Here is a 24,547-nt window from a genome sequence, read left to right as displayed (position 1 = left end):
TCACAACGCACATTCTTCAATGCATGATATTGTAGGACACGTTGTTTGGGTTCTGATTACACACTAGCACAGCCAATCCGAAAATAGTGCCTGCACGCAAGCTTTGAAGATTGCGCACGCCCGGACAATTCTTGCGACCTGGCTTGAAGTTCTATGCGCCATTTAGTGAGCCCATGCGGGAGCCAAATACTCATAATTGTGTTCAGCACTTTATGAACCTCAGTCGAGATTAGCGAATAAGTTTGTTTGTTTTTGTTTTTAAGAATTTAGCCGCGTAATAACGTTATTGCTCAGTAAATGTTTAGCGCTCTTCCACGGTAGTACTCGGTCATATCATAATATTTGTCCTCTCAGAAGAGAAACTTCGTTTTGTATTTCTTATAAACACGTGGAGAACGCTTTTGAAAAAGCAGTCTGAACTCTACAGCGAAATACCTAAACGAGGCTATTTCCATCAACTCCCTACGAGAAAAAAAAGAAAACATATAACGAACAAACTTTTCAGTATGTTCGTTGTAAATATCATGACTCTATGTGTATTGAAATAAATTGCTTATTTTGTTTGTAGCTTTGCTGTGCGTTATAACGTCTGGCTTTAAGGATGTCAGTGCATTCCATTCCTCAACAAACAAAAACAACATTATACTGAAATACTTATGAAGCATTAGCAATGACCATTACACTCATAATAATTGACATTTCTGTGTTACGATGACTTCTGCTAGAGTTATTAAAAGACCGTTAAAAACGTTAGACGTCAAAAAACCCCAAGTGGTCCAAATTTCCGGAGCGTAGCTTCCACTACGGCGTCCTTCATAATAACACGGTGGTTTTGGCACGTTAAACCCAACAAGTAATATTTTAATATTAATAATTCCGCATGAACCAAGAGCATAAATTTTGTGGAAGCATATTGCAAAATACTGTCAACCGAAATCCTATGTACGCTTGCTCTTTGCCCTAGCACTCGCAACACTATTTCGCACTTCACAATGCTCACCTTATCAGCGCATCACATGACCTGGTGTGAATTAGTGATGCAAAGGAAAATGATGCACCCAGACAACGCTTTTTTTTCACCTGTACCGTGGGTATCATTTTGCATTCAAGCGGTGTTCATTTTTTCGCTCAGCTCATTGCTTCCAGCACGCCGGAAGTATTTCAAACCTTATATCAATGTTTCTAGGGCTCTGTAATAATACCAACTGGATGTGCCGAAAGTACCAGTTCTGAATGCACTGGTGCACAGTCTTTCTTGAAATGCAGGCTTGTTCAGATTTTTGCGACATTTATCTAAGGCTGGTGCAATCGGTGGAACGATGGCCATTTTTTATTTCCTTTATCGAATTTGCAGCGTTGGTGCGGCTGCGTGGCCTCTTACACTTGACTCAGCCTGGCAATCTCCCAATTCCGGTGTCGCTTCGGTTACTTCCGGAGAAGATGAACCCTGGGATCATTCTGCGGGAGATCGCTAAGAACGGTGAAAGCAACATTGTGCTCGACGTGGCGACTCACAAGCTGGGTGATTTGTTGAGACATGTACGGGAACATTTATATTTTGATATGAGTATAGTGTACGAGTCTGGTTACGTTTTCTTTACTGTCGTTTTCTGGGCCATCGGGTCTTTGACTTTAATATTTTAGCCTTACGTCAATCTGGTGAACTACTTTTCAGTCACTATATTTAAACCGTCCTCACCAGAAAGGTAAACAAATCTTGAAACACTGACCTTCGTCAGTATGTCACCTTTAATTAAGTCAAAAGTAAATTGTTACGTACTTAATTACGTTGGGTTGTTTGCTTTGTGTTAGTTGTTCAAAATAGAGAATAGAATCATAAGTTTTCGTCACTTAATCCTATCGGTATTTGAGCAGTTTTCAAGAGCGTCATACGAGTTTGACTTGAAGTATTCGTGCGAGTAGTTTGGAATAATTGTTTTGTCGCAAATTCTAGAAGTGCTGATACATACTGAAGTGTTCTTTTAAATGCCCTTATTCTATGAAGCACACATCGCGTCTGACATAATGTGAAAATATTTTTACAGGCACAAAAAGTTGGAATCGTGAATGAGTATCACAACTTCATTGTCACCACACTGGTAAGCATCATCGACGAGTTCTTTTAAATGACAATGTTGTCCTCTCTGCCGTGCTTTTTAGGATCTTCTGCTTACAAAGAATAATACAACACGGGCAACCAAATTCTTGATTGCAATTGTTAACTCCATGTATTTGCCCGTGCATCACCGAGCCCTGGTCTTAAAGAACGCACCCTTCCCGCGTGATGTCTGAAGAAAGCCTTCTTCACAGTATGCGTCTACAAACATTACTGAAGAAATGCCGCACATTGAAATAGTGGATTCTATCCAAGGGTCATTTTAGTCTACAATCGCATTGATACCAAAAGGCTGCATAGTGTTCTTACAATAAATATTAAAACAACAAAGATGCGGGTTCGAAAAAAACGACCTCCCCGTAGCTCCGCCTCACTTTTTATCCTTCCAGATGTAATTTTTGGTTCATTTAGCTTGTCTGCCTACAAATGTGGATCACCAAATGGCCTTACTGTTTATTAAGTTGTAGTGCTGTCGTGCCAAGATATATATTTATTAAACCACAGTTTCTCGTTTGGTTTTGTTCGACATGCGAAATTTCTCGTACATTACTGCATTTTAAACTAGAAGGTCAGAATGAGCATTCCTATTACACAATACGACACAGCGTGACAGTCATAACCACCTGACTGACACATTCGAGCTTTTGTTGAAAAATATAACAGAGATACATTGTCGCTCGTTGTCAGTGATATAGGAATAAAATGCTTTGAAGTTAGCGCGCATCGAGTCTCCAATGTTATTGAGCTCTAACAATAAACCTATGTAAGATGATACAATTTACAGAAGTTTAAACTGTACAAAATTGTTATGATTTTTATGAAGCTAGGTTCCAAGATTTCGTTATTTGAACCAAGTATCTGGATGGTGCAGGACCTCCACACTGTCGACCTGACAGCCTTGCAGAACTCAGGGACGAATTTGACTGGCTTCATGCTTCTGAAGAGAGAGGTTTGGGAACAAGACATTGGAGCTGTACGTGAGAAGTACACAAAAACTGGCTTATACCCACTCTTCTTGACTCATCGGGTCTCCTGGAAGCAAATAAGGGTGATTTCTTAAAGCAGTCTATTTTCATTACCACTGTTTGCGAACAGACTAAGCCATCACAGTTATATAATTCAAGCTGCTTTGCAAGCAGGCTTGAAAATGTTAGACATGATTTTTTTACGTCGTTTTACGTGTCTCAAATACTCTTGATATCTTGTGACTGCATTCAAGGAAAACCAGCGCATCAGTCAAGCGGCTCGCATTAAGTAGTTACTTCGGTAAGGGTTCTATTGTTCTGTTGAACATTCATAACAGTCACTTAAACGACTTCGTCATACTCAAACCACAATACATCGCAAGAAAGTATATTGCAAAATTTATATATTCAACAGCCATACCATCATAATTAACTTTACTCGTATAAACTAGGGGCATCAATCACCATCTCTTATAGCGAGGACACTGTGTCTTCATCAGTAGAAAATAACATGGTGTTCACTACTCGCGTAAGAGTAGATTTTCCTTTGCACATCGAGGTAGTTATTGGCGCCAAAGAAACTGCACTCTTTTTGCAGATCTTGCTAAGCGATGCTCTGAATCTTAGTCGAAAATTGTGTCATGAAGGAGACGTGAAATTCACGTGTCTTAAATTATGCATTGCTCGCATAGAAAAATACTCATTTGCATTCAATACGCAAGTTTAGCAGAGCACAACAGTCGCACTGTAATGCGATGCTGTAGAAAACGCAGAGTTCTCAAAACCAGTGTAATAATCGTGAACAGCCGTGCACTGAAAAGTAATATCTGCAGCTTCTACCACGTTTACCATGACACAAATAGCTCCATTGTTTTGTGATACTCTTCTCACATCTATTGTCCTAGCACAACTACACGAAGAAACAGAGATAATAATTGTTTTGTCCTAAATACTTGCTTAAGGCTAACCAAAAATTCGAGGAGCATAAAACTTCGCTATTAGAAGTTGGGCGTAATAGCAACATCTTGGTACGAGTGCGTATTTCAAACATTTAGTGCATAAAACCTTTTCAAGTTTGCTATGCACCTACTATACCTGGCCTTAAGGGAATAGGTGCAGTACCGTGTGTGCCTTTTTAAAGGGGGTAACCGGCCTTCAACCACGGATCCATAATAATAATCACATATTCTTACGCGCTTTGCCAACGAAGGCTTGTGCCACGCATTATTTATGCAAAATTTCATGTTGCATTGTGAAGCATGTGTACAGGACGCGTGTGTTGGGAAAGCATGGAAGCTACTTTCAGTGCATTTTCAAGCTGATCAAATTCTTTTCGCTGTTTTCACAAGCAGAGGCGTGGTCGTGTGGTACAACACCACTTGCTACGCAAACAACTCGTATTCAATCGACAATCGGACCCAAACAACTCTGGTGCGGTCCTTACTCTTTTTCAGGATTGTTCATCATTTACTTATTTTATTTGCATCATTCTCAATTTTTAGTAACGCGAAAGATGATGATTTTTCGCTCACTGATATTGTATCGCACACCAACGACGTAAACACCTATTCCGACACCAGAATTTCTGCGAAACGATCTTTCTAAGGCTATCGCGTTAAAATATCATCTTGTGTGCGGTAGAGCAGAAGTGGTTCGGAAGAAAGTTCACAAGACAGAAAAGACGTCCACTTGCGAATAAGCCTGTATCCTGTCTTGTGTACTTTATTCTTAACCCTTTCCCCCACCGCAAGTGTAGGGTAGCCAACAAAGTCAAGCTTGGTTAACCTTCTTGCCTTTACTCTCTGTCTCTCTCTCTTTCTTCCGAACCGACTTGTGCCCTCCTACGCAAGGTTTTCCGCCAAAGGACCCAACAATACAATGTTTTGCAATATTACAATATGTATGTGGTGTATAGTGAGAACTTCCTTAGGTAAAAAAAAACTCGGGGGACTAAGCATCAAAACAAGGGCAAGAACGTTGGGTAGAGAACCATTCAGGACGCAGGACTCAGGCCTTTCCAATTTATTGATGTACATCTATTGGCACTGCTTTTTAGAACAAATCATAATCGCTTTCAGGAAGTATACTTTTAGCCAAGCACCTTCATGTCATCTTATTTCTGCAAACGTCCTCGGGCTCATGACGCACCGGTGTTAGTTGGATTTGTTTACGCGCTCTCGGTGAAGAAAAAACTTGTAATTGCAACGGAAAGGCAGGGAGGTTAACAAGTTTAGAAGAACTAGTCTGCTACCCCGCATATTGGAAAGAGGGTGGGGAACATTGCAGTTTGCAAAGTATTGAGCATAAGAAACACGTGGTATGCCATGCGTGTAGGTCTCAGTCACAATTGGATCATTCTTTATAATTCTCTCCTGACGCAGGAATTGGTCTTGACAATGAATAATGCGAATAAGCCTATATATTGCTATATAGGCTTATTATATTGCTATCAATATGCTGCGAATTATTTCATTTATTCCACCGAAGAAAATGGCAATAGACGACTGGGATACATTTTTATTAATAATGTTATTATCAAATAATCTTAATATAAAGATTTACCATAATAGAGCTTCTCTAAAGTTCGAAATAAGGTTGGTCAAGTCAAGCATGTGAGAAACTTCGAAATCAGTACTCTGAATGAGCGTTATGCACAGCGTTGAAATGAACTATCGCAAAAAGTCCTGGTGTTTCCGTCCAGACAGACACGGCTCTCACTCAAGATGCTCTGATCATTTTGGTGCGAGCCATCCAGAGCCTCACCAAGGCGCGTGCATTAGAGGCACCACCACGATTCAGCTGCCGTACAAGTCCTGCGGAAAGGAACCTCACTCAGTCGAACATGCTTAAAGAGGCCGTGAGAAAGGTAAGCCAGCTACCTTAAACTTACTTCCATACAACCAGTGGCGACACTTGTTATAGCTTCAGTTTAATACGACGGTTACCGTAGGTGCAACACCTACAAAAATATGTTTGTTTTGAATATGAGGTCTGATAGCGATTTTGATTGTAACAACGCATCGTGAAGTTGCGTCATCAAGGCTTCTCAATCACTGCCTTCAGGTTTTCAATCTTGTCGAGGTAGGATTTAATTGTGCCGTGTCATTGTTGCAATAGAGAGCAAACGCAAGCATAATGTGCTTGTCAAATGGCTCTTCATAGAAAACTACGCACAATACAGCAGCGAGATTGTTCATATTCATTAAGCATCCTGTGTATTCATTGCAGAATAAAATATTGTTTTGAACTTTGAATCAGAGCCACAATGCGCGGCGGATGCCACGCAGTTTTTTATTTACAGAAGTAATCACATCACGAATCGGTCCATTCCTACAGGCAATTTTCCTTACTTCGTACCATGTATAGTAGCACCAGCAGATTTTCTGCCATATGTGAGAGGTACGCTTACACAAACTAAAACTTTACATAGTGATCTTGCTAGTAGTAAGATTGGCCTGGTTTTTTTAATGCACTGTGTGGTCCCATAATTCATCAGCTATTAGTGCGCATAAAATCATTTTTGATGTCAATGATAAATTTCAAATTTTGTTGAAAAACTGCTGTTCCATATTTAGAGGCCAACAGGAGAAAACAATTCGCCCATGCTCCATGATATTAGCATTCGTGGTTCGACGTTGTTGGACAATGAAACCCTTCAGACCACGACCATATTTTGTGTAAATCAAACAAGAACCACAAGTTCTCGCACATGATATTATGTCAAATAGACGTAATACCTCAAGCTGTGCCGGAAGTGTCCTGAATGTGTAATTTTCTTGTCCACAACGGTAAATTTGCCGGCTGTGGACATGTTGAAAGTTCCGTCACAAACCACTAGCAGTAGAACACTCTTGACTTAAGAGAGAGAGAAGCAAAGAAAGGTAGTGATGTTTTATTTCGTGGTTCAAAGTTACCAAAGGTTACTCAAATTTTGTTATTTTGATAACAAAGTCTATTTCTTTACAAATAAGGGGTTCTTAGTCAAACTAACAGGAAATGTCAGGCACCTAACCTTGTTGGAAAGGTAGGCAGAGATCTTTAATTTTGTGGTTTCGAAAAAACAAAAAATAACTAAGATTTTGTGATTCTGATTATAAGGTCTACATCTTCACAAACGACGGGTTTACTTAAAGTAGGAGTAGTGAAACGGACACAAAATAACTGATACCAAACCTTGTTAGGAAGCATTACAGAGTATGGCGTAGACTGTACGTGACACATACAATGCCAACTTCCTGAGCGTAAATTAGCAAAGTACGTGTGTTGTCCTCATTCGTATGCATTGGCCTTGATTCCTCGCGAGAATGCATATGCCAATTTGAGAGCAAGGTGTGCTTCTGAGTGCTGCCATGACACGCTGTGTTGTTGCTACAACTGATACCGTTGAGTCACCTAACATCATGAGGAGGACTAGCAATAGTACCTTGACGTTTGCATGAGCCATTTACACCTTTGCAAATTAAACCTAGCTAACTCGTCCTCTTGTCACCCACACTTTTTACGGTACCTTAAATAATTGCATGTAACAAGATTAATTACGGCAAGCATCATTCTCCGTTACTTTCTCCAAGTATTATTGCTACGGAGAGCAAACATTTTTACCGTTTTTGCCTTGTAAGATGCAGTTGTCATGAAATAACGAAAGCAGGCAGTCTTTATTCTCATTACTTTTCACGAGTCCACGGTAGTTTTTTTTTTCCATCCCAAGTGTGAGAATATCACTGGGCTTAGCACTGATTGGTGTTATTTCCACACACGGCTGATGGCTGCCAATAAGGGGGGGGGCAGTGTATCCATGCTGTTCATTTATCACTACAGATTCTCTTGTGTAATGACTGTTTTTCTTGTAACAGAGTATATATGGAGAAGACTACAAATACTCGCAAGAGCTCTCTTAAGGTTGTCATATATGTGTAGCAGTCCTGGCATATGGAAACCTTTTCTCTAGCAGATGTACCAATTCATTGCTCTAGTAGACGTGGCCGTGTTTATTAGTACTGACCATACATAGTGACCGTGCTCATTCGTATAGAGAACGTGCTTATTGGTATCGTGGTGTGGCAATGCAAAAGTTGCTGGGCTCATGTGGCTGGGCTTACGATGGCAAAAAAGTGATCGTTTTTGCCGTGAAAACAATAACTCAGGGAAATCCACGACATCTCCAGTGTGAAGTGCTAGTAGATGAAATCAGCGTAATGACACTTGAGGAATTTACGCGGCTATTTACCCACGCGCACAAATAGAACAGACAGAACAAGCAACAGTCGTAACACCAGCAATAGCACACGGAGTATGCAACGTAAGTCACATGATGGAAGTACTATAACAGGGCATAGCAAGGATAGCAGAGAACTCACATAATAGCACGTGAGAGTTTCATCGTGAATGACAGCAACATAGGAGATACTAGATTGTTTGCGCGCATCAGGAACAACAGACACACAGTAGTCGTAAGGCGGGGAAACAAGCGTTTCAACAATACAGGCAACAGGAAGTGCAAGAGATAGATGTGGGCAGCACAAATAAAAAAAGCATTCAGTCCTCACCCACAACAGGTGATCAATCTCGGTTTCGCGAGTTCGCTCCGGGCTTTCTCAACGTTCCGCAGGTGGTGACCTTACTTCCACTGCTTGAGCTACCAGGTTTGGAGCAACTCTGCGAGTTTGTGGTTCGTGACAACTTTTCGGGTGAACACACATTTTTGGGAGACAGAGATGTCGATCTTGCGGCTTGCGAAAAGGTATTGCTTCCTAATTTTCGTGATAGTTACCGGCTTCTACAATGTTTAGATGCCTTGGCGGTCATTTCTTGGTAGTGCACAGCATGTTCGCGCGAATTTTTATTTTTCCTTGACTCCGTGTTTTTTTGCTTCGTTGACGCTGTCTTCACGCTATATTCTAAGCCCACTGGTGACCGTTCATCGAGCTCGTCTTTTGCACTCGTTCTTTCGGGAGGTCGGATATTGGTGATTGAGTTTTCCAGCGCCTGAAACGGTCGGGATGCTTCCTTCAAAGGTGTTGCGTGCGAAGATTGTTCGTTTTTTGTGGCCTTGAATTTCTCTGATGAAGTTGCAGACGCACTTTGACGTCTCCGCAGCGTTGCCGGGCTCCTCTGGCGACGTTGTAGAAGATGTTAACGCTCTAGTGTCGCCGGTCAACGTAGCCAGAAACAATCTTTAGTCGCGTGTTCCACGTTACACCGCTCACACTTGCACACACCATCCTCAGAGGTATGGCCGAAGGTGCACATAGTTGAGAGATGGAAGTTGGCCGGACGCAACATGCCCTTTCTTGCTGCATCGCGCGCACAGCCTGCGCACACAACGTGACTCAAGCATCGCGTGATTACCTTTATTTGAGAGTAAGTTATGGGCTGGCTTGTTCATCTTGATCTGACTATGCGTTGAGAGCCAGTAGTGACCCCGCCGGAGCACTGGTCTCGTTGCTGACGAAAGATGCGAGCAAGACGCACTGCAAAAATGTATTCCTGAATGGAGCACAACACAGTGATAAGAGAAAGTGTTTCGTCATTCACAGTATTCGTACTCTACTATGAGAGAGCAGCGAGCCGTCCTGGTAAATATAATCCCGAACACCTACCACCAATGTGTTTAGAAAAGTGGTTAACGATTTAGAGTCTCGGAACTCTAAACTATGGGAGAGCCCAAAACGTTCATTGGGCCTTTCAGTTAATCAGGCAGCATCTACCCTTTACACGCAGTATTAACAGCAAATGGACCCACCAAATGACGCGTTTCCCACGTACGGTGTTATAAACGCTATCGGGCGACAAAGTGCTCGAGCAATGTCTTAGTGTTACTAATTTACCTTAATAAGCCTCTAATTGGAAGGCAAAAACTATTAGAGATTCAATCACACATAGTAGCTCTCACCGACTGGTTCGCCCTGCGCGACCCCCTGACGACCGGATGTTGTGGAATGCACAGGCAAGGCAACACATCTGTGGACTTCTTTTACCGGTTCCCAACTTTCTTATATTTTTTTTAAATGTGAAGCATTTCTTAGCGAACGTCGGCTAGTTTTCGCGTATCTATCTATCTATCTATCTATCTATCTATCTATCTATCTATCTATCTATTGTAGTGATGATAAGTGCAGTGCTCAGGCACGGGCGCATACGCGACTACAGAAGAAATAGAGGAAGACGAAGTACAGAATAAGAACAGCTGGCCCAGATCGGGTGTGTTCTCTTGTTCTCTGTCTAGTACATTACAGCGGCGCAGTCGACGAAGAAGAAGTCTTACGTCCCGGCTTCGTCATCCAGGACAGCCGTTATAAGAGCCGCTTTAGGACGGCGTCAAGGCATCCTCGGTAGCGGTTCACCTGCCGCCACTGCCACCACAGTTCGGGGACGGTGTCAAGGCCTCCTCGGCGGATGCAGTACAAGTTGCTGGCACCATTTCACAAGGGACGCCATCCACGCGTCCTTGGCTATGGATTCTGCCGTCAGCGCAAGCCGACAAGTGAACCCTCTGCGGGAAGCTACCGGAACGTGTCTTCGTGGTTCGTCGGCAGTGCGGGCTTCTCCATCCAGGAACGCCGTTCAAGCTTCTTTGGCGATGGAGTCAACAACCCGGCCGCGGCTTCAGCTGCCCAACGGACCATCAGGGGACGTTGTCCATGCCTCCTTTGTGGTACCAGGGCATCAACCAATGGACACTATGCTACGTCTTCGCAGCCGTAATACGCACGGGATCCTGTCCATTGGGAATGCTGTTCAAGCATTCCACGGACTGCATTGCCTGTCCGGCACTCTTCCAATATACGAGCCACCAAGAAACGCTGTTCATGCTTCCTTGGACGTAAGTGTCACCGCCGTGAGTACTACTAGAACCACGTACTTCACGGATGCGAAGCAAAGTGGTTCAGAAGCCTCGTGCGACAGTGCCCTGGAACTGCGGCTTACTATCGCGCTACTCCGCACCGAGACTAACGAACTGACAGCGTGTATCGCCGATCGAGCTCCTAGAATGTTGCCAGCATTGTGTGACATTAACGCAGTGTTGGATGTAGCTGCCTCATACGACCTTGAGACAAGCACACCGGAGCAACGCAGGGAGCTCTGGTCTTTTCTGATCGAGCTTTCACACCAGCTCGACTGCTTCGCGTCGGTGATCTCTGCGTGGCCACCTGCCACCTCACAACCACCTGTTGTCTGCGAACTACCAGAATTCCACTGGGTCCGGAACGACGCCGACAGTTGGGTGGCAACCGTCGACGCGATAGCAATGCGCGAGGCCTGGATGGAATCTCAGAAATGGACCGTGGCTGTAGACCGTCTTTGGGAAGGTGCAGTGGCGTGGCACCGGTATGAAGGCTGTAAGCAGCAGTCATGGGCGGAGTGGAGCTACAAGCTCATAGCTGCTTTTAGTCCTAATCCTTACCACGTCTCCACCACCACCCCGTCCAACCTGACCGCTACCGAGGATGGAGTTCAAGAAGGGTTCCATCTCGAGGCTCCGGCCAAGCACTCCAGTTCTCCACATGAGCTTCCAGACTCGTCGCTGGTACCGGACCCAAATTCGTGTCAGCCGTCGGCCACCCCGTCCTCTTTCGTGGGGGATTTGCCTACTACGTGGCAGTCATTGGCCGAATGTGAGAGTGCTTCACTCATTCAATCCATGTCTGCCAAAGACAGATTAATGGCCTGTTTGCCTGTTTTATCAGTATCTGCCCACCACGTCTTGGCCGACGGCAGTGATGCACCGAGAGCAGGCGAAGTCAACATCATCACTTCCGACCTCCCGGCATACAGCCCTACTTGGGATCACGGGCAATGCAATATGACTTTGAGACCATCTGAATGCCGTGCGGATCACCAGGAGGCAGTGTGCGTTGAGGAGGAATCGGAGATAGATCGGCCAGCCGGTGACCAGCTCGCACATAGCAGTGAGGGAGGCCTTCGTACGCCCCTGGTGTCTGCAGCATGATGTGCAGCTATGGTGGAGTTAACTTGTATGGACGCCACGGTACAGAACGACCAAGGAGCATCTTGATTCCTTGTGGCCGCAGAACAAGAGGAACCAAAGATGGCAGGGCAGAGGCTCCTGCGTCAAAGCATGATGGCCGGGAATCACAGCCTGTGCCGAATGCCGACGGGAATGAAGAACAGTGCTCCAAACTGCGTTAACTGAATTGCCTGATGCTGCGGCCGCCTCGAAACAGCCAAGGTTACCCACAAGAGTGTTCGACAGCCCCGCAAGGCAAGTCATGGCGTCCATGAGCGACACCCCACAGGCACACCGCTCGCCAGAGACGGTATTGGCAACTCAGGGCTCCGGGCCTGCGGGCCGAAGACGACCATTAGGGAACACTCAATGGCGTCCACTAGAGCCATCGTCGCCCGACTTTCAAAGCAAGACACAAAAACCGGCACGACAAAGTCAATGGCGTCTACCAGAGACATCATCGCCTTACTTTCCACGCAAGACGCACCGCGTTCATGACCGGCCTAAGCGAGGCAGCCAATGCCGCCCACCAAAGAAATTAGTTCTACCTATAGTGGTTCGTAGCCTAGGCCCTCTGAATGTTTCGAATTCCAAGAAAAGGAGCTGTGCCAGTGAAGGGCATGCTCGCAGCGTGGCCGAGTGTAATGAAGATAAGTGCAGTGCTCAGGCATGGGCACATTACCGACTACAAAAGAGAGGAAGACGAAGTACAGAATAGGAACAGCTGGCCCAGAATCGGGTGTTGTCTCTTGTTCTCTGTCTAGTACATTACACTATCTATCTATCTATCTATCTATCTATCTATCTATCTATCTATCTATCTATCTGTCTGTCTATCTATCTATCTATTTATCTATATATCTATCCATCCATCTATCTATCTATCTATCTATCTATCTATCTGTCTATCTATCTATCTATCTATCTATCTATCTATCTGTTTGTCTGTCTGTCTGTCTATCTATCTATCTATCTATCTATTTATCTATCTATCTATCTATCTATCTATCTATCTATCTATCTATCTATCTATCTATCTATCTATCTAGCCGCCTACGACATTTAGCTCCCCTGGCCGTTTCAATAATGAATGGTATTAATACCAAACTTGGTATGTCATAACATGACTGCATGAAGAACATATGAAAAGTCACACCATGAAAATCATGACATAGATGTCATGAATGTCATGATTTACATTCCATGGTCCTGCAGCTCTTCCGGTGTTTCGTTCACATGGCAGGCTGCAGAACTGGTATGGTATGACGTGATTGCATGGCGAACACAAGCGACAGAACCTAACATGAAAATCATGACATGTAGTCATGTAACAACATGACTACATGTCACGCTCATGATGCACTCAAGGCCGTTTCGCTAGGGTCACATATACCGAATTCAGTATTGCAGTACGTCAATAAATAACGAAGGTATGTGACGAGTCAAACATGATGTTCATGAGATGCGTGTCATGTACAACATGACTACATGCCACGCTCATGATGCACTGGCGGCCGTTTCGCTAGCTTCACTTATATACTAAATTTGGTATAATGGGACGTGAATGGATGACAAAGCTATGATACTGATGCAAACATGATAAACTGGAGATGCGTGTCATGTAACAACATGACTACATGCTACGTTGATGATGCGGTCGCGGCCGTTTCGCTAGCTTCAGATGTACGAAACTCGCTATTACGTGACGCGAACGGACGACATAGGTAAATGACACATCCAAGCTTGATAATCATGACATGCGTGTCAATTCACAACCAGATCACATGCCACATTGATGATGCGCTCGTGGCCGTTTCGCTAGCTTAACATACGCCAAATTTGGAATTACGTGACGCCAATGAATGACGAAGGCATGTGGCTGGTGCAAAATTGATAATCATGAGATTCGTGTCATGTGAGAACATGACTACATGCCACAGTCAAGGCGCCAATACATTTCGACATGAAGCGGTGCGCGTGCTCGCCGGCGTTCATTTCGTCGCGTCAGGCTGCCTTTGCCACACCAGGCGCTGGGCCTGCCATATACTCGCAGGCGCGCGCCACGCTGCGTTGCTTTGTCGCATGCGCGTTTCAGTGCGTCCGGCACCCCTCCATCACGAAAAGAGGGCGCAGAGTTGTTGGGGTAACGCATCGGTGCGAAATTCAGCGCCTGTTGCCGTCGGGCTGCGCCGATGGACGTTGGTCGCGCCTGGTGTCAGACTATGGATTGCTCGAGATTTGCGGCCGTAGCATCGCTGTGCCCAGCCTGCACGCGTCAACGCTACACTGAAGTATATGGAGCCCTTCATGATTTGCTCGCGGCAATTTTGGTAGCTCCACTTATAACGAATTTGGGATTACGTGACGTCAATGGATGATGAAATATATTACTGGGGCAAACTTGATAATCCTGACATGCGTGTTATGTAATAACATGACACCATACCGCGCTCATTGTGTGTTCACGGTCTTTTGCACTAGCTCCACATATACTAAATTAGGTATCAAGCAACGTGAATTGATGACGAAGGCAAACGACACATCCAAACATGATAATCATGACACGGAAGTCATGTATGGCATCATTTACCTCCACCTTGTAACGTTGTGCTGATTTTGAAGTGACATATCAACATTTCTCACTCGTACTTCTCATGTCATGAATTCCCTCTGTACGTGGGATTTGCCATGTTTTAGTATCAGACACCGGAGCTTCTCTCTGTCAGAGAAATGAAAGTGCCGTTACAGCGTTTCACTGTACACTCCGCTAGATATTAATTAAGTTTATTTACAAAATCAGCTAGCAGCTGCATTATAGGAGCGGTAATAAATATACTAGAACGAAAAATAACGGGAGCAGCGACCAACGTTTGTAAAGTTACATTCCGCTTCTAGTAATAACGAACAGGAAAAGTATATGTGGCTATAAGCGCACTAGGCAAGCTTTTTACGATACGGACGCTGAGTATACACATCGTTCGCTATACTTAGTCTAACAATTGGGCACCGGAGAAGTCGCTGCCTGAAGGGCTGTTCTGAATAGTACCTGATCAGGGCTCGGTTTTGATAAGGCACCTTACGAGACTCTCCACTGTGAAAGCATTTAAAACGACGAATAAACAGAGCCACAGGCGATGAAATTATATTCAGCAGAGACTGACTAATTAAGAACGTAGCTCTGCACCTGTCGCCAACAAGTACAGCCAATTACAGGCGCTGTGTATGTATGTGGAAGTTGGGCAGGTTGTTATCTCAAACAAAGGCTTGCTGTTATTTCGGCAACAACGCATGGTGCTTTTCGCGTTGGTTCAAACTACGTCTAGAATACGTGCTCATATTTACTATTCGCAGGAGAGCCGTTTTTTATTTGCATTTAGGAGAATATCGAGGATGTTTTCAGGTACCCGAATATTTTATGCAGATGTGAAGGCAATTAGGCGAAATGATTAGATTACGTGATTCCAGATAAAAAAATAAGGAAGTCGTCGATGAGGCGGCCCGTTTTTGCGATGACGATGTCGTTCATGCACTCAAGTCATCTTGTTCAAGACAGGTGTTTTTCAACACCAAACAGATGAGCAGATGTTTTGTGGGTACTTTTGCATTAAGCATTGTTTATGAAAAGGGGTTTTTAGAATTTATCTATTGGCGAAGAACAAAGAAAGAGAGGCACTCAATGAGAAACATTCCTCCGTGTTTTGTCTTTGCAATAGCGCATTATTTACTAAACGAAGTAGCCCAATCTCATACTTTAGGTATTGACTTTATTTAAAAACCGGCATTGGCTAATTGCCTTTTGCCACTAGCCGGCCGGCTTCGAAAAGTAACATGGGTGGAAGTGTTAATTGTGAAAATGTTCGCTGGAGGACATTGTGAGTGTAATACGTTTTGGTAAACAATGGCAAGCTGCTGTCCGCCCAAGCAAAGCACAACCTTAATTATTGTTTTGCATTCAAAGTTGCTAAGCTCAGATAAACGTTAACCATTTTAGACACGGCGAATATAACTTTAATGATGGTCCTCATTTGTGTCCAAACTGGACAGGATTGCGACTTCTTTGCCTCTCCTTTCATACATTACCCGGTGGCCCCTTTTCACAGTGAGAAACTGGTTAAAAGTTGTTTGAAATTTCTTTTCACTTAATCTTGTTTCTGGCAGATACGTTTCTCGGGCTTGAGTGGACCATTGTGGCTGGATTCTTCGGGCCAACGAAGAAACGTGTCCTTGTACGTGGCAAAACTCAAGCGTACGGGACTGACTTCGGTAAGTGATGTCAAATTCCAATAGCAGACGCGAGCGCTGGCCCAAAAAGCAAAAAAGCGCGCATATCCAAGCCGGGTATCTCACAAATCTGCGATTGGAACGCACGCATCTGGACGGAAGCAGTTTGTGAGTAGAAATCAAGCAAATGAGCATGTCAGTGCGTGAGGGAGCGCTAAGCGTTTTACGAACATCAATTGTTGATTGTATGAAAGACGGGCGCACAGAATACGTCACGTGAAGTTCCGGGCAAATCCACCAGTTTTGGCGGAGCAAGAATTCTTGCTACATAGAGAAATCCGTGATCTGCGGTTGCTCTCAATCGGCCATTCGAACATACAACGCACGCTTTCGATCCACCATTGGAGTGTGATTGCTCCGCTTAGTGCGGAAAACCTTGATCTAGCTGTGCCATTGAAATTCAATTTTCAATACTTGGTTTTTAGCATTGACGTGGTTTACAAGCGACATTTAGTTCACATGTTGACATACAATAATACCTTGAAAATATGATTTTTTACCTTAATGTTGGACAACACGTGCACTTAATTTCCTATAGGGAGGGACGTCACGGGTATTTAAAAATACATGCAATCGTGCCTCCTTTTAGATGGCTGCACTTCTGTTTTGTAGGGTAACAATTTTATATGCGTATCTCGAGGACGTAAAATGTAAGACATTGAACAGGTTCAACACGAGCTTACATCAGCAAACACCCGCTCACTTGTCACCAACCAGGCGTAGTCACGCCACTGAGACGCTACTGTGGTTAATCGTTGGACAGGGTGTGAGATACATGTAATATACGATAACAAAAACTGCACAACCTACATCACAGCTGTGATTATTATTCTGGAGAGCACTTTATTTAGCTGTTATCAGCAGGTTTTCCTGCTGCCGCTTTGGTTAGATTTATGCCACTTGTTTACCATTCCACATTATGAACCCTGTTACGTATAACGTCAGCTTCAATGGTGAATGAACGAATAGTGTGTTGCCATGATGTAAGTATAACATGGCGTTGTCATACGATACATAGAACAATTTGATTTTCCCGTGGTGGTTGAATTTCGTGCACAACAATTTTCGTTTGCTCAGCTAAGTAATATATTTTAATGTGCAACTATAGCACAGCACGCTCGTGTTCCTTTGTTAATATCTGATGCTTTTATAGCTCACCGATTTTTTTCCGCAGGGAAGATATTGCCACATGGTTTGCTTGGCTGAGATCAAAAAGTGAAAGAGGACAAAGACGATCTCTCTGAGCTGCTGCTTGGCTAGTCGACTCAACGAGCCCCTTATATCAAGTTGTCCTGAGTAACGTGACAAGACTGGTGCAGTTGCTGGGTACAACGTCTCACAATCCACCCGATGCCCAAGACCCCATCCAGCAGCCGGAACACAAGCCCTGCACCCGTGGACACTCCTGTTCATAGAGTAAGCCGCCGCCAACGAGGCCTACCGGCTGAGACACCAACCACTGACGCAGCGACTATGACTTCGACACAAGATCCCGTGCAAGCTCCGACACCTTCCACGCCAATCTACTGCGCCATCCAGAACCCGCTCATGCCTAGCCCCTTTCACGGAGAGCAGCATGAAGATGTTGACGACTGGCTGAGTGAGTTCGAACGTGTCGCAGCAATCAATTACTGGGATGATGCTGCGAAGCTCCGGAACGTGTACACTTGCCTAAAAGACGGTGCCAAGAGGTGGTTTTGAACAGGGATGATGTTCTGACATCTTGGTGCGAGTTCCAGCGTCGCCTCCTGGAGACCTACAGGAGTCCCGACCGCCGCGAACGGGCGGAGCGTGCACTACAATCACGCATCCAGATGCCCAACGAGACCGTCTCGATGTACGTCGAGGACATGACCCGGCTTTTCAAGCGAGCAGATCCTGCTATGGCAGAAGGAAAAAAGTTGCGCCACCTCATGCGTGGTGTGAAGGAACAACTTTTTGCTGGTTTGGTGCGTTGTGCCCCCAAAAGTGTTGCTGAGTTCCTTACTGAAGCGGCAACAATGGAGCGAGTACTGCACCAACGGTCTGCCCTGTTTGACCGTCAAGTGAATGCTGCCTCAACTCCCGAAATTTTCGCCACCCCTGAGAGCAAGAGCCCCGAATGAATTCGCGAGATCATCTGATCTGTCGTCCGGGAAGAAATTGAAAATATGTGCGGGACAAGGCAAATCGATGTTGGTTCTATCACCAGTGTCATCCGTGACGAGGTCCAGCAGGTGCTGCACGCCCGTCGTTTTCCGCCCACGTCAGTTGATCCGGAAATGGCTCCTGTGTCTACTGACAGTCGCCGTCGTACGTACGCTGAAGCCTTGCGATCTGCCACTCCTCTTTCTGGTCAAGTAGTCCCGGCCCAGCCAGTGCCGCACGTCCCGATCCAGACAATGCCATACGTCCCGATCCAGACAATGATGCCGTCAGTCGCGATTCAGTCAGCGCACACTGATTTGGACATCGATAGTCGCCGTGCACCGACGCGCAAGTCTCATCTCTGGCGTACGCCAGACAGACGACCTCTCTGCTGTCATTGCGGTGACGCTGGTCACAATTACCGCGAATGCCCACACTGGCAACTTGGACTGCGTTGATTTTCCGTCAATTCCCCTCGTCCCCGAATTGGTCAAAGGCCAAGGGATACCGAAGAGTATCTCGCGCAACAGCGTGCACCCTTTACACGACGGCAATCGCGGTCACCATCTCCGAGGAGACCCGCAGCCACTGGGCCACGTTTCGGGGTGACGACACGGGAACGCTCCCCGAGCCCTCGTCGGAAAAACTGAAGGCAGCGGCCTTCGGGGGCAAGGTCGCTGGGACTCAAAGTGCGAAAGACCTCCCATCGACGCTTGCACGCAACGCCGAAGGCATTTCGTCAGAGAATCGCAGTACCGAAGAAACGCCGACATCCACATCTGAACCTAGTGACCGCGTGTCACTCGACATACCTGTGCTGACTGACGGTCTTCAGGTCGGTGCATTGGTAGACACTGGTGCAGACTATTCGATCATCAGCGGGAGGCTAGCAAAAGATCTCAGAAAAGTGATCACGCCGTGGATTGGAACGCGAATTCGAACAACTGGAGGACACGTTTTAACACCGCTGGGTCACTGTACCGCAAGAGTGAAAATTCGTGCGTCAACGTTTGTGCTCAGCTGCCTCGTTCTTCGCGACTGTTTGCGTCAGCTGATTATCGGCATGGACTTCCTTTGGGAATACGGTGCCTTCATAAATCTCCGTGAGCGCATCGTGACCTTCTCGACTCAAGGCGCAACAGATCGAGAGGCTGATAACTGCCGTAGACCTGCGCTGCGTGTTGCTGACGACAGTGTGACGCTGCCTCCTCGAGCAACTGTTCCCATCGAAGTCACCTGTGAAGACTTCCAAGACGGCGAGGTGGTGGCTGAAAGCAACCTATCACTTCTGCTGCTCGAAGGTGTATGCGCCGCCCAAAGTGTTGTGCGCATCTGTGACGGACAGTCAACGATACTAGTTACGAACTTCAATTACGAGCACCGGCATCTTTTCCGCGGAACCACCCTAGCTTATGGAGACCCTGTTGCCGACGTCACGGAGTGCTTCGCGTCCGAGGAAACGCTTGAGGATGAGGAATTTCTAGACCGCATCGACATTAATTCAACGCTGTCAGACGAGAGAAAGGCTGCACTTCATGACCTTTTAAGGGAGTTTCGATGTTTTTTTGCCTCTTCTTCTAAAGTCCGTCAAACACACCTCACGAAGCATCGAAATATTACCGACGATGACGTCCGCCCCATCCGGCAGCAGCCTTATCGCGTTTCTGCCAAAAAACGCGAGGCTATTCAGACACAAGTAAAAGAGATGCTCGATGACGGGATTATTCAACCATCTAGCAGCGCTTGGTCCTCGCCAGTCGTTCTAGTAAAGAAAAAAGACGGAACGCCGCGATTCTGTATTGACTACAGGAAGCTTAATAGCGTCACAAAAAAGGACGTCTACCCGCTTCCACGGTTCGACGACTCTTTCGACAGGTTACGACGCGCGAAGTGTTTTTCGTCCATCCATCTAAAGAGTGGTCATTGGCAAATTGAAGTGGATGAACGAGACCGAGAAAAAACCGCGTTTGTGACTCCAGACGGACTTTACGAATTCCGAGTTCTTCCCTTCGGCCTCTGTTTTGCACCAGCCAATTATCAGAGGATGATGGACACAGTCATCGCTGGCTTGAAGTGGCAAAGCTGTCTTGTCTACCTCGATGATGTGGTCATCTTTTTCGAGAGCTTCGAAGAACATCTGAAGCGTCTGAGGAAGGTTCTTGAAGCCATTCGCACAGCTGAACTCACGCTGAAACCTCAAAAATGCCATTTCGGCTATGAAGAGTTGAAATTTCTGGGACATGTCATTAGTGCGGATAGAGTGCGACCTGATTCAGACAAAACTGATGCTGTCGCCGCCTTCCCTGTTTCATCACATAAAAGAGCAGTACGCCGTTTCTTCGGCTTGTGCGCGTATTATCGCCGATTTATCGCCAACTTCTAGAAGATAGCTGAGCCTATTACGCGACTCACCCGAGATGACGTGGCCTTTCCTTAAAGGCGCAGAACAAGATACAGCATTCACAGAGTTACGACAGAGAATGCAAACAGCCGCTGTTCTTGCCCATTTTTATGAGGACGCTGCTACAGAAATTCATATAGATGCCAGCAACGTCGGACTGGCGCTGTCCTTGTACAACGACACGGCGGCGTGGAGCATGTGATAGCTTACGTCAGTCGTGCTCTTTCTCGAGCCGAGACCAACTATTCTACGTCAGAAAAAGAATGCCTCGCAGTCGTGTGGGCGACGACCAAATTTCGGCCTTACCTCTACGGTCGTCCCTTCAAAGTGGTGACTGACCACCACTCGCTCTGCTGGCTCGCAAATCTCAGAGATCCATCCGGCAGTCTCGCACGGTGGAGTTTGCGTTTGCAGGAGTTCGGTATCACAATTGTGTACAGGTCAGGGCGCAAACACGAAGACGCCGACGCGCTTTCTCGAGCACCTGTGGGGAACGCTGTCAGGGGCTCCGAAGAAGCAGTTAGCGACTCCGAATTTATGTCAAAGCAGCGGGCAGACGACGAATTACGCCCAGTCATTGATTCCCTGGAAGGCCGCAACTCTCAGGTCCCTCAACACATTGCTCGTGAACTGTCCTCTTTTTGTCTAAAAAGAGGCATTCTTTACAAGAAAAACGCCCGTGGTAGCGACAAAGCCTTCCTACTCGTTGTTCCTACCGACATGCGTGATGAGATGCTCCTTGCGTGCCACGACGAGCCCACGTCAGGACATTTGGGCTATTCGTGAACTCTCGCCAGAGTACGCCAACAGTATTACTGGCCGCGACTATCAACTAGTGTACATCGATATGTGAAAAGCTGCCGTGAGTGCCAGCGTCGCAAGACTCCGCCTGTGAGACCCGCGGGCCTGCTCCAACCGATCGCACCACCACGGACACCGTTTGACCTCGTGGGAATGGACCTTCTTGGGCCCTCCCCTTTGTCGTCCTCTGGGAACAAATGGATTATAGTTGCGACGGATTTTCTTACTCGTTATGCTGAAACAAAAGCGTTAGCCCGTGGCACGGCCTCTGAAGTCGCGCAGTTCTTCGTGCACCAAATCGTCCTACGGCATGGTGCTCCGTGATGCGTGATTACGGACAGAGGGACGTCGTTTACAGCACGAATGATGGAGAACATTGTTAAACTGAGCTGCACAAGTCATCAAAAAACAACGGCTTATCACCCGAAATCCAATGGACTGACAGAGAGGCTTAACAAGACCATAGTGGACATGCTGTCAATGTACGTGGACGTACAACACAAAACCTGGGACGAGATTCTTCCATACATCACGTTTGCTTACAGCACGGCAACGCAAGAAACAACGCGATTTCCGCCCTTCCGACTTGTTTACGAACGCAACGTGCGAACCATGCTCGATGCTGTGCTTCCGTGCGACCAAAGCAATGAACTTGCTCAAGACGCTGAGCAATACACTCAATACCCCGAAGAAGCTCGTCAGCTAGCTCGCATAAACACCAGTCACCGACAAGATGCAGACGCACGACGTTACAACATTCGCCATCGAAATGTCACCTACCACCCTGGGGACCAAGTGTGGTTGTGGATCCCTGTCCGGCGACCAGGCTTATCCGAAAAACTGCTAAGCCGTTATTTGGAACCGTACAAGGTTCTTAGACGAGTCACAGATGTTACCTACGAGGTATTTCCAGACGGCACAGCGTCTCCTCGTCGACAGCTTCGGCCCGAAACCGTGCATGTCGTTCGGCTCAAGCTCTACTTCACACAGTAGCCCTTGTGATTTCACGTGCTACGACATGCCATGACTTTGCGTTGCTGCTGCTGTTGTGTTCTCCTGTGTTTTTATGCCTTTTCTTTTTGCGCTTGGCGAAACTTCCTCATTTGCGCTGCGAGTATTGGCACTCTTCCTCTTTTGGTTCTCTATAGCTGCATGTGTATACCTTCATTTTTTTGTTTACGAGCATCAAGTCGATGCTTTCAAAGGGGGGACTATTGCCACAGGGTTTGCTTGGCTGAGATCGAAAAGTGAAAGAGGACAAAGACGATCGCTCTCAGCCGCAGCTTGGCTAGTGAACTCAACGAGCCCATTATATGAAGTTGTCCAGAGTAACGTGACAATCATATAACGTGAAAGCAATAAACAGCAGGTTTAGCTGAAATTTCGGCATTGGTGTTGGCAGTGGAATCCTTGGTAGACAGTGAATGTGGTCGAGAGATGAAATTCGACATACATGCGAATAAAAGTATTTTGAAAACTTTGGTCCACGTGAGAATCGAACTTGTACCTTCTGTGGCTAGTCGGTGTTCTACCAGAGAGCCACTTCCGCACTTCAGGCTGCTTAAAAAGAACGTTATAATAATGTTATCTACCAAGGCCTCATCTAGATGAAAGAAGTATTACATTGCAGAATCTTACCATTGCACCGAGTGTCAAACGTGCGAACTGCGCAACGAGTCAGCTGTTTAGAGCTGCCCGCTCATTACAAAGTGGGTTGTTGCCCAAGTGCGCGTGGCGCCTTGCGGGCGGGTACTTCGCCAATTTCACGTGCTTTCAATTTCAATTTCAAGGCGAATGTCACGTGCATAAACACCCCTTGCTTATGGCATGGCTGAGCCCGACAAACTGAATCACAATATGCGCCATCCCGCCCTACTTCAGAAGGTAAAAGTTAAACGTGCTCGAAGTATCTTCTTTACATTTTTGTATCGTGCGAACAAACTTACTTTAACTTCAAGTGCGACCATAGAAAGACTGCAAAAAATTGTATTTTTGCGATGGCATTTCTTGCCTAATATTCGTACTTTTCATGTTTGCAAGTTTATTTTCAGGTTGGGACGTGGAGTACGTCATCGGGGCTAAACATTACTCAAGCAGAAAAGATGTATGAGGACGAAATACTCAGCGTACTGAAGAACAAGACTTTGAGAATAACGACGATACTGGTAAGCCCGGCATTCACTCTTCCAACATGGTGGAAGTTTCGGCGTCCGACATAGTTTTATGTTTAGTAGGTGGTTGGACTGGTAAAGCCGCATTTCATGGAATCGGGTATATATATACCGAAATGTGAAGGACAGAAAACGAAGACGTTTTATTTTTCTTACGTTTCAGCCGGGGACTGGCCTTCATCAGGGAAAACACGATGCAAAAATGCGCTTTTCTTAAGTAGTCATAGCATATAAAGGGCCCCTGAAACGTGAACTATAACTATCATACACTATCTACTGTGGCGTGGCGAGTAATGAACAGCAGAGAATGCCAATGTCAAAGCAATGTCAAAGAAGGATAATGTGACTGCATGAACGATGTTTACATCAAATAGATCACATGAATAGCCTACCAAATCTACCTTTGTCTAAGCACGTTAACATTCCTGGTCACTCATTCAATAAACTAAGAGCTGCTATACTGGAATCAGGTTTCCCTTTACACTATGATAGGGAACTGTGCGAGTCATTTTTGATACACAAGCTCAACGCGATCTTATCTGGTACAAATGAAGATCCAGGCATACTGACGTTTCTTTCGGCGCAGAACTAAGTCCTAGTTTCATCACAGTCTGTTCATAACCACTGTACACGCAGATTTTTACGAAACCTTTTTTGGTGCAGAGAATTTCTTGAGTTTGTCCAATCAATTCTGTTTGTACCCCGTGAAAGTCTTAG

General features: G+C 45.7%; 1 protein-coding gene across 3 annotated transcripts; it reads left to right on the top strand.

The window, feature by feature from the left end:
• Nucleotides 1-2,699: 2,699 nt before the first annotated feature.
• On the top strand, nt 2,700-24,029 carry LOC142784700 (glutamate receptor 1-like). Of its 3 annotated transcripts, none has more exons than XM_075883190.1 (3): nt 2,700-3,164; nt 5,783-5,947; nt 16,208-24,029. In XM_075883190.1, the coding sequence occupies exon 3, from the start codon at nt 18,885-18,887 to the stop codon at nt 20,838-20,840; it is 1,956 nt and encodes a 651-aa protein (XP_075739305.1). In that variant the 5' UTR covers nt 2,700-3,164; nt 5,783-5,947; nt 16,208-18,884; the 3' UTR covers nt 20,841-24,029. The 3 variants fall into 3 exon arrangements, with proteins under 3 accessions (XP_075739305.1, XP_075739307.1, XP_075739306.1); XM_075883192.1 differs by having other exon boundaries at nt 2,701-3,164; nt 16,208-18,886; XM_075883191.1 differs by lacking the exon at nt 2,700-3,164 and having other exon boundaries at nt 5,547-5,947.
• Nucleotides 24,030-24,547: the final 518 nt, after the last annotated feature.

This window comes from Rhipicephalus microplus, unplaced genomic scaffold (assembly GCF_043290135.1).
Source record: "Rhipicephalus microplus isolate Deutch F79 unplaced genomic scaffold, USDA_Rmic scaffold_15, whole genome shotgun sequence".
In the NCBI taxonomy this organism is placed as follows: Eukaryota; Metazoa; Arthropoda; class Arachnida; order Ixodida; family Ixodidae; genus Rhipicephalus; species Rhipicephalus microplus.
Note: the sequence above shows the minus strand (reverse complement) of the source record. Positions and strands in the feature narration are given on the sequence as shown.

Bases quoted from the DNA above. Each gene is read 5' to 3' on its own strand.
- LOC142784700 (XM_075883190.1), top strand. From the start codon at position 18,885: ATGCCCACACTGGCAACTTGGACTGCGTTGATTTTCCGTCAATTCCCC.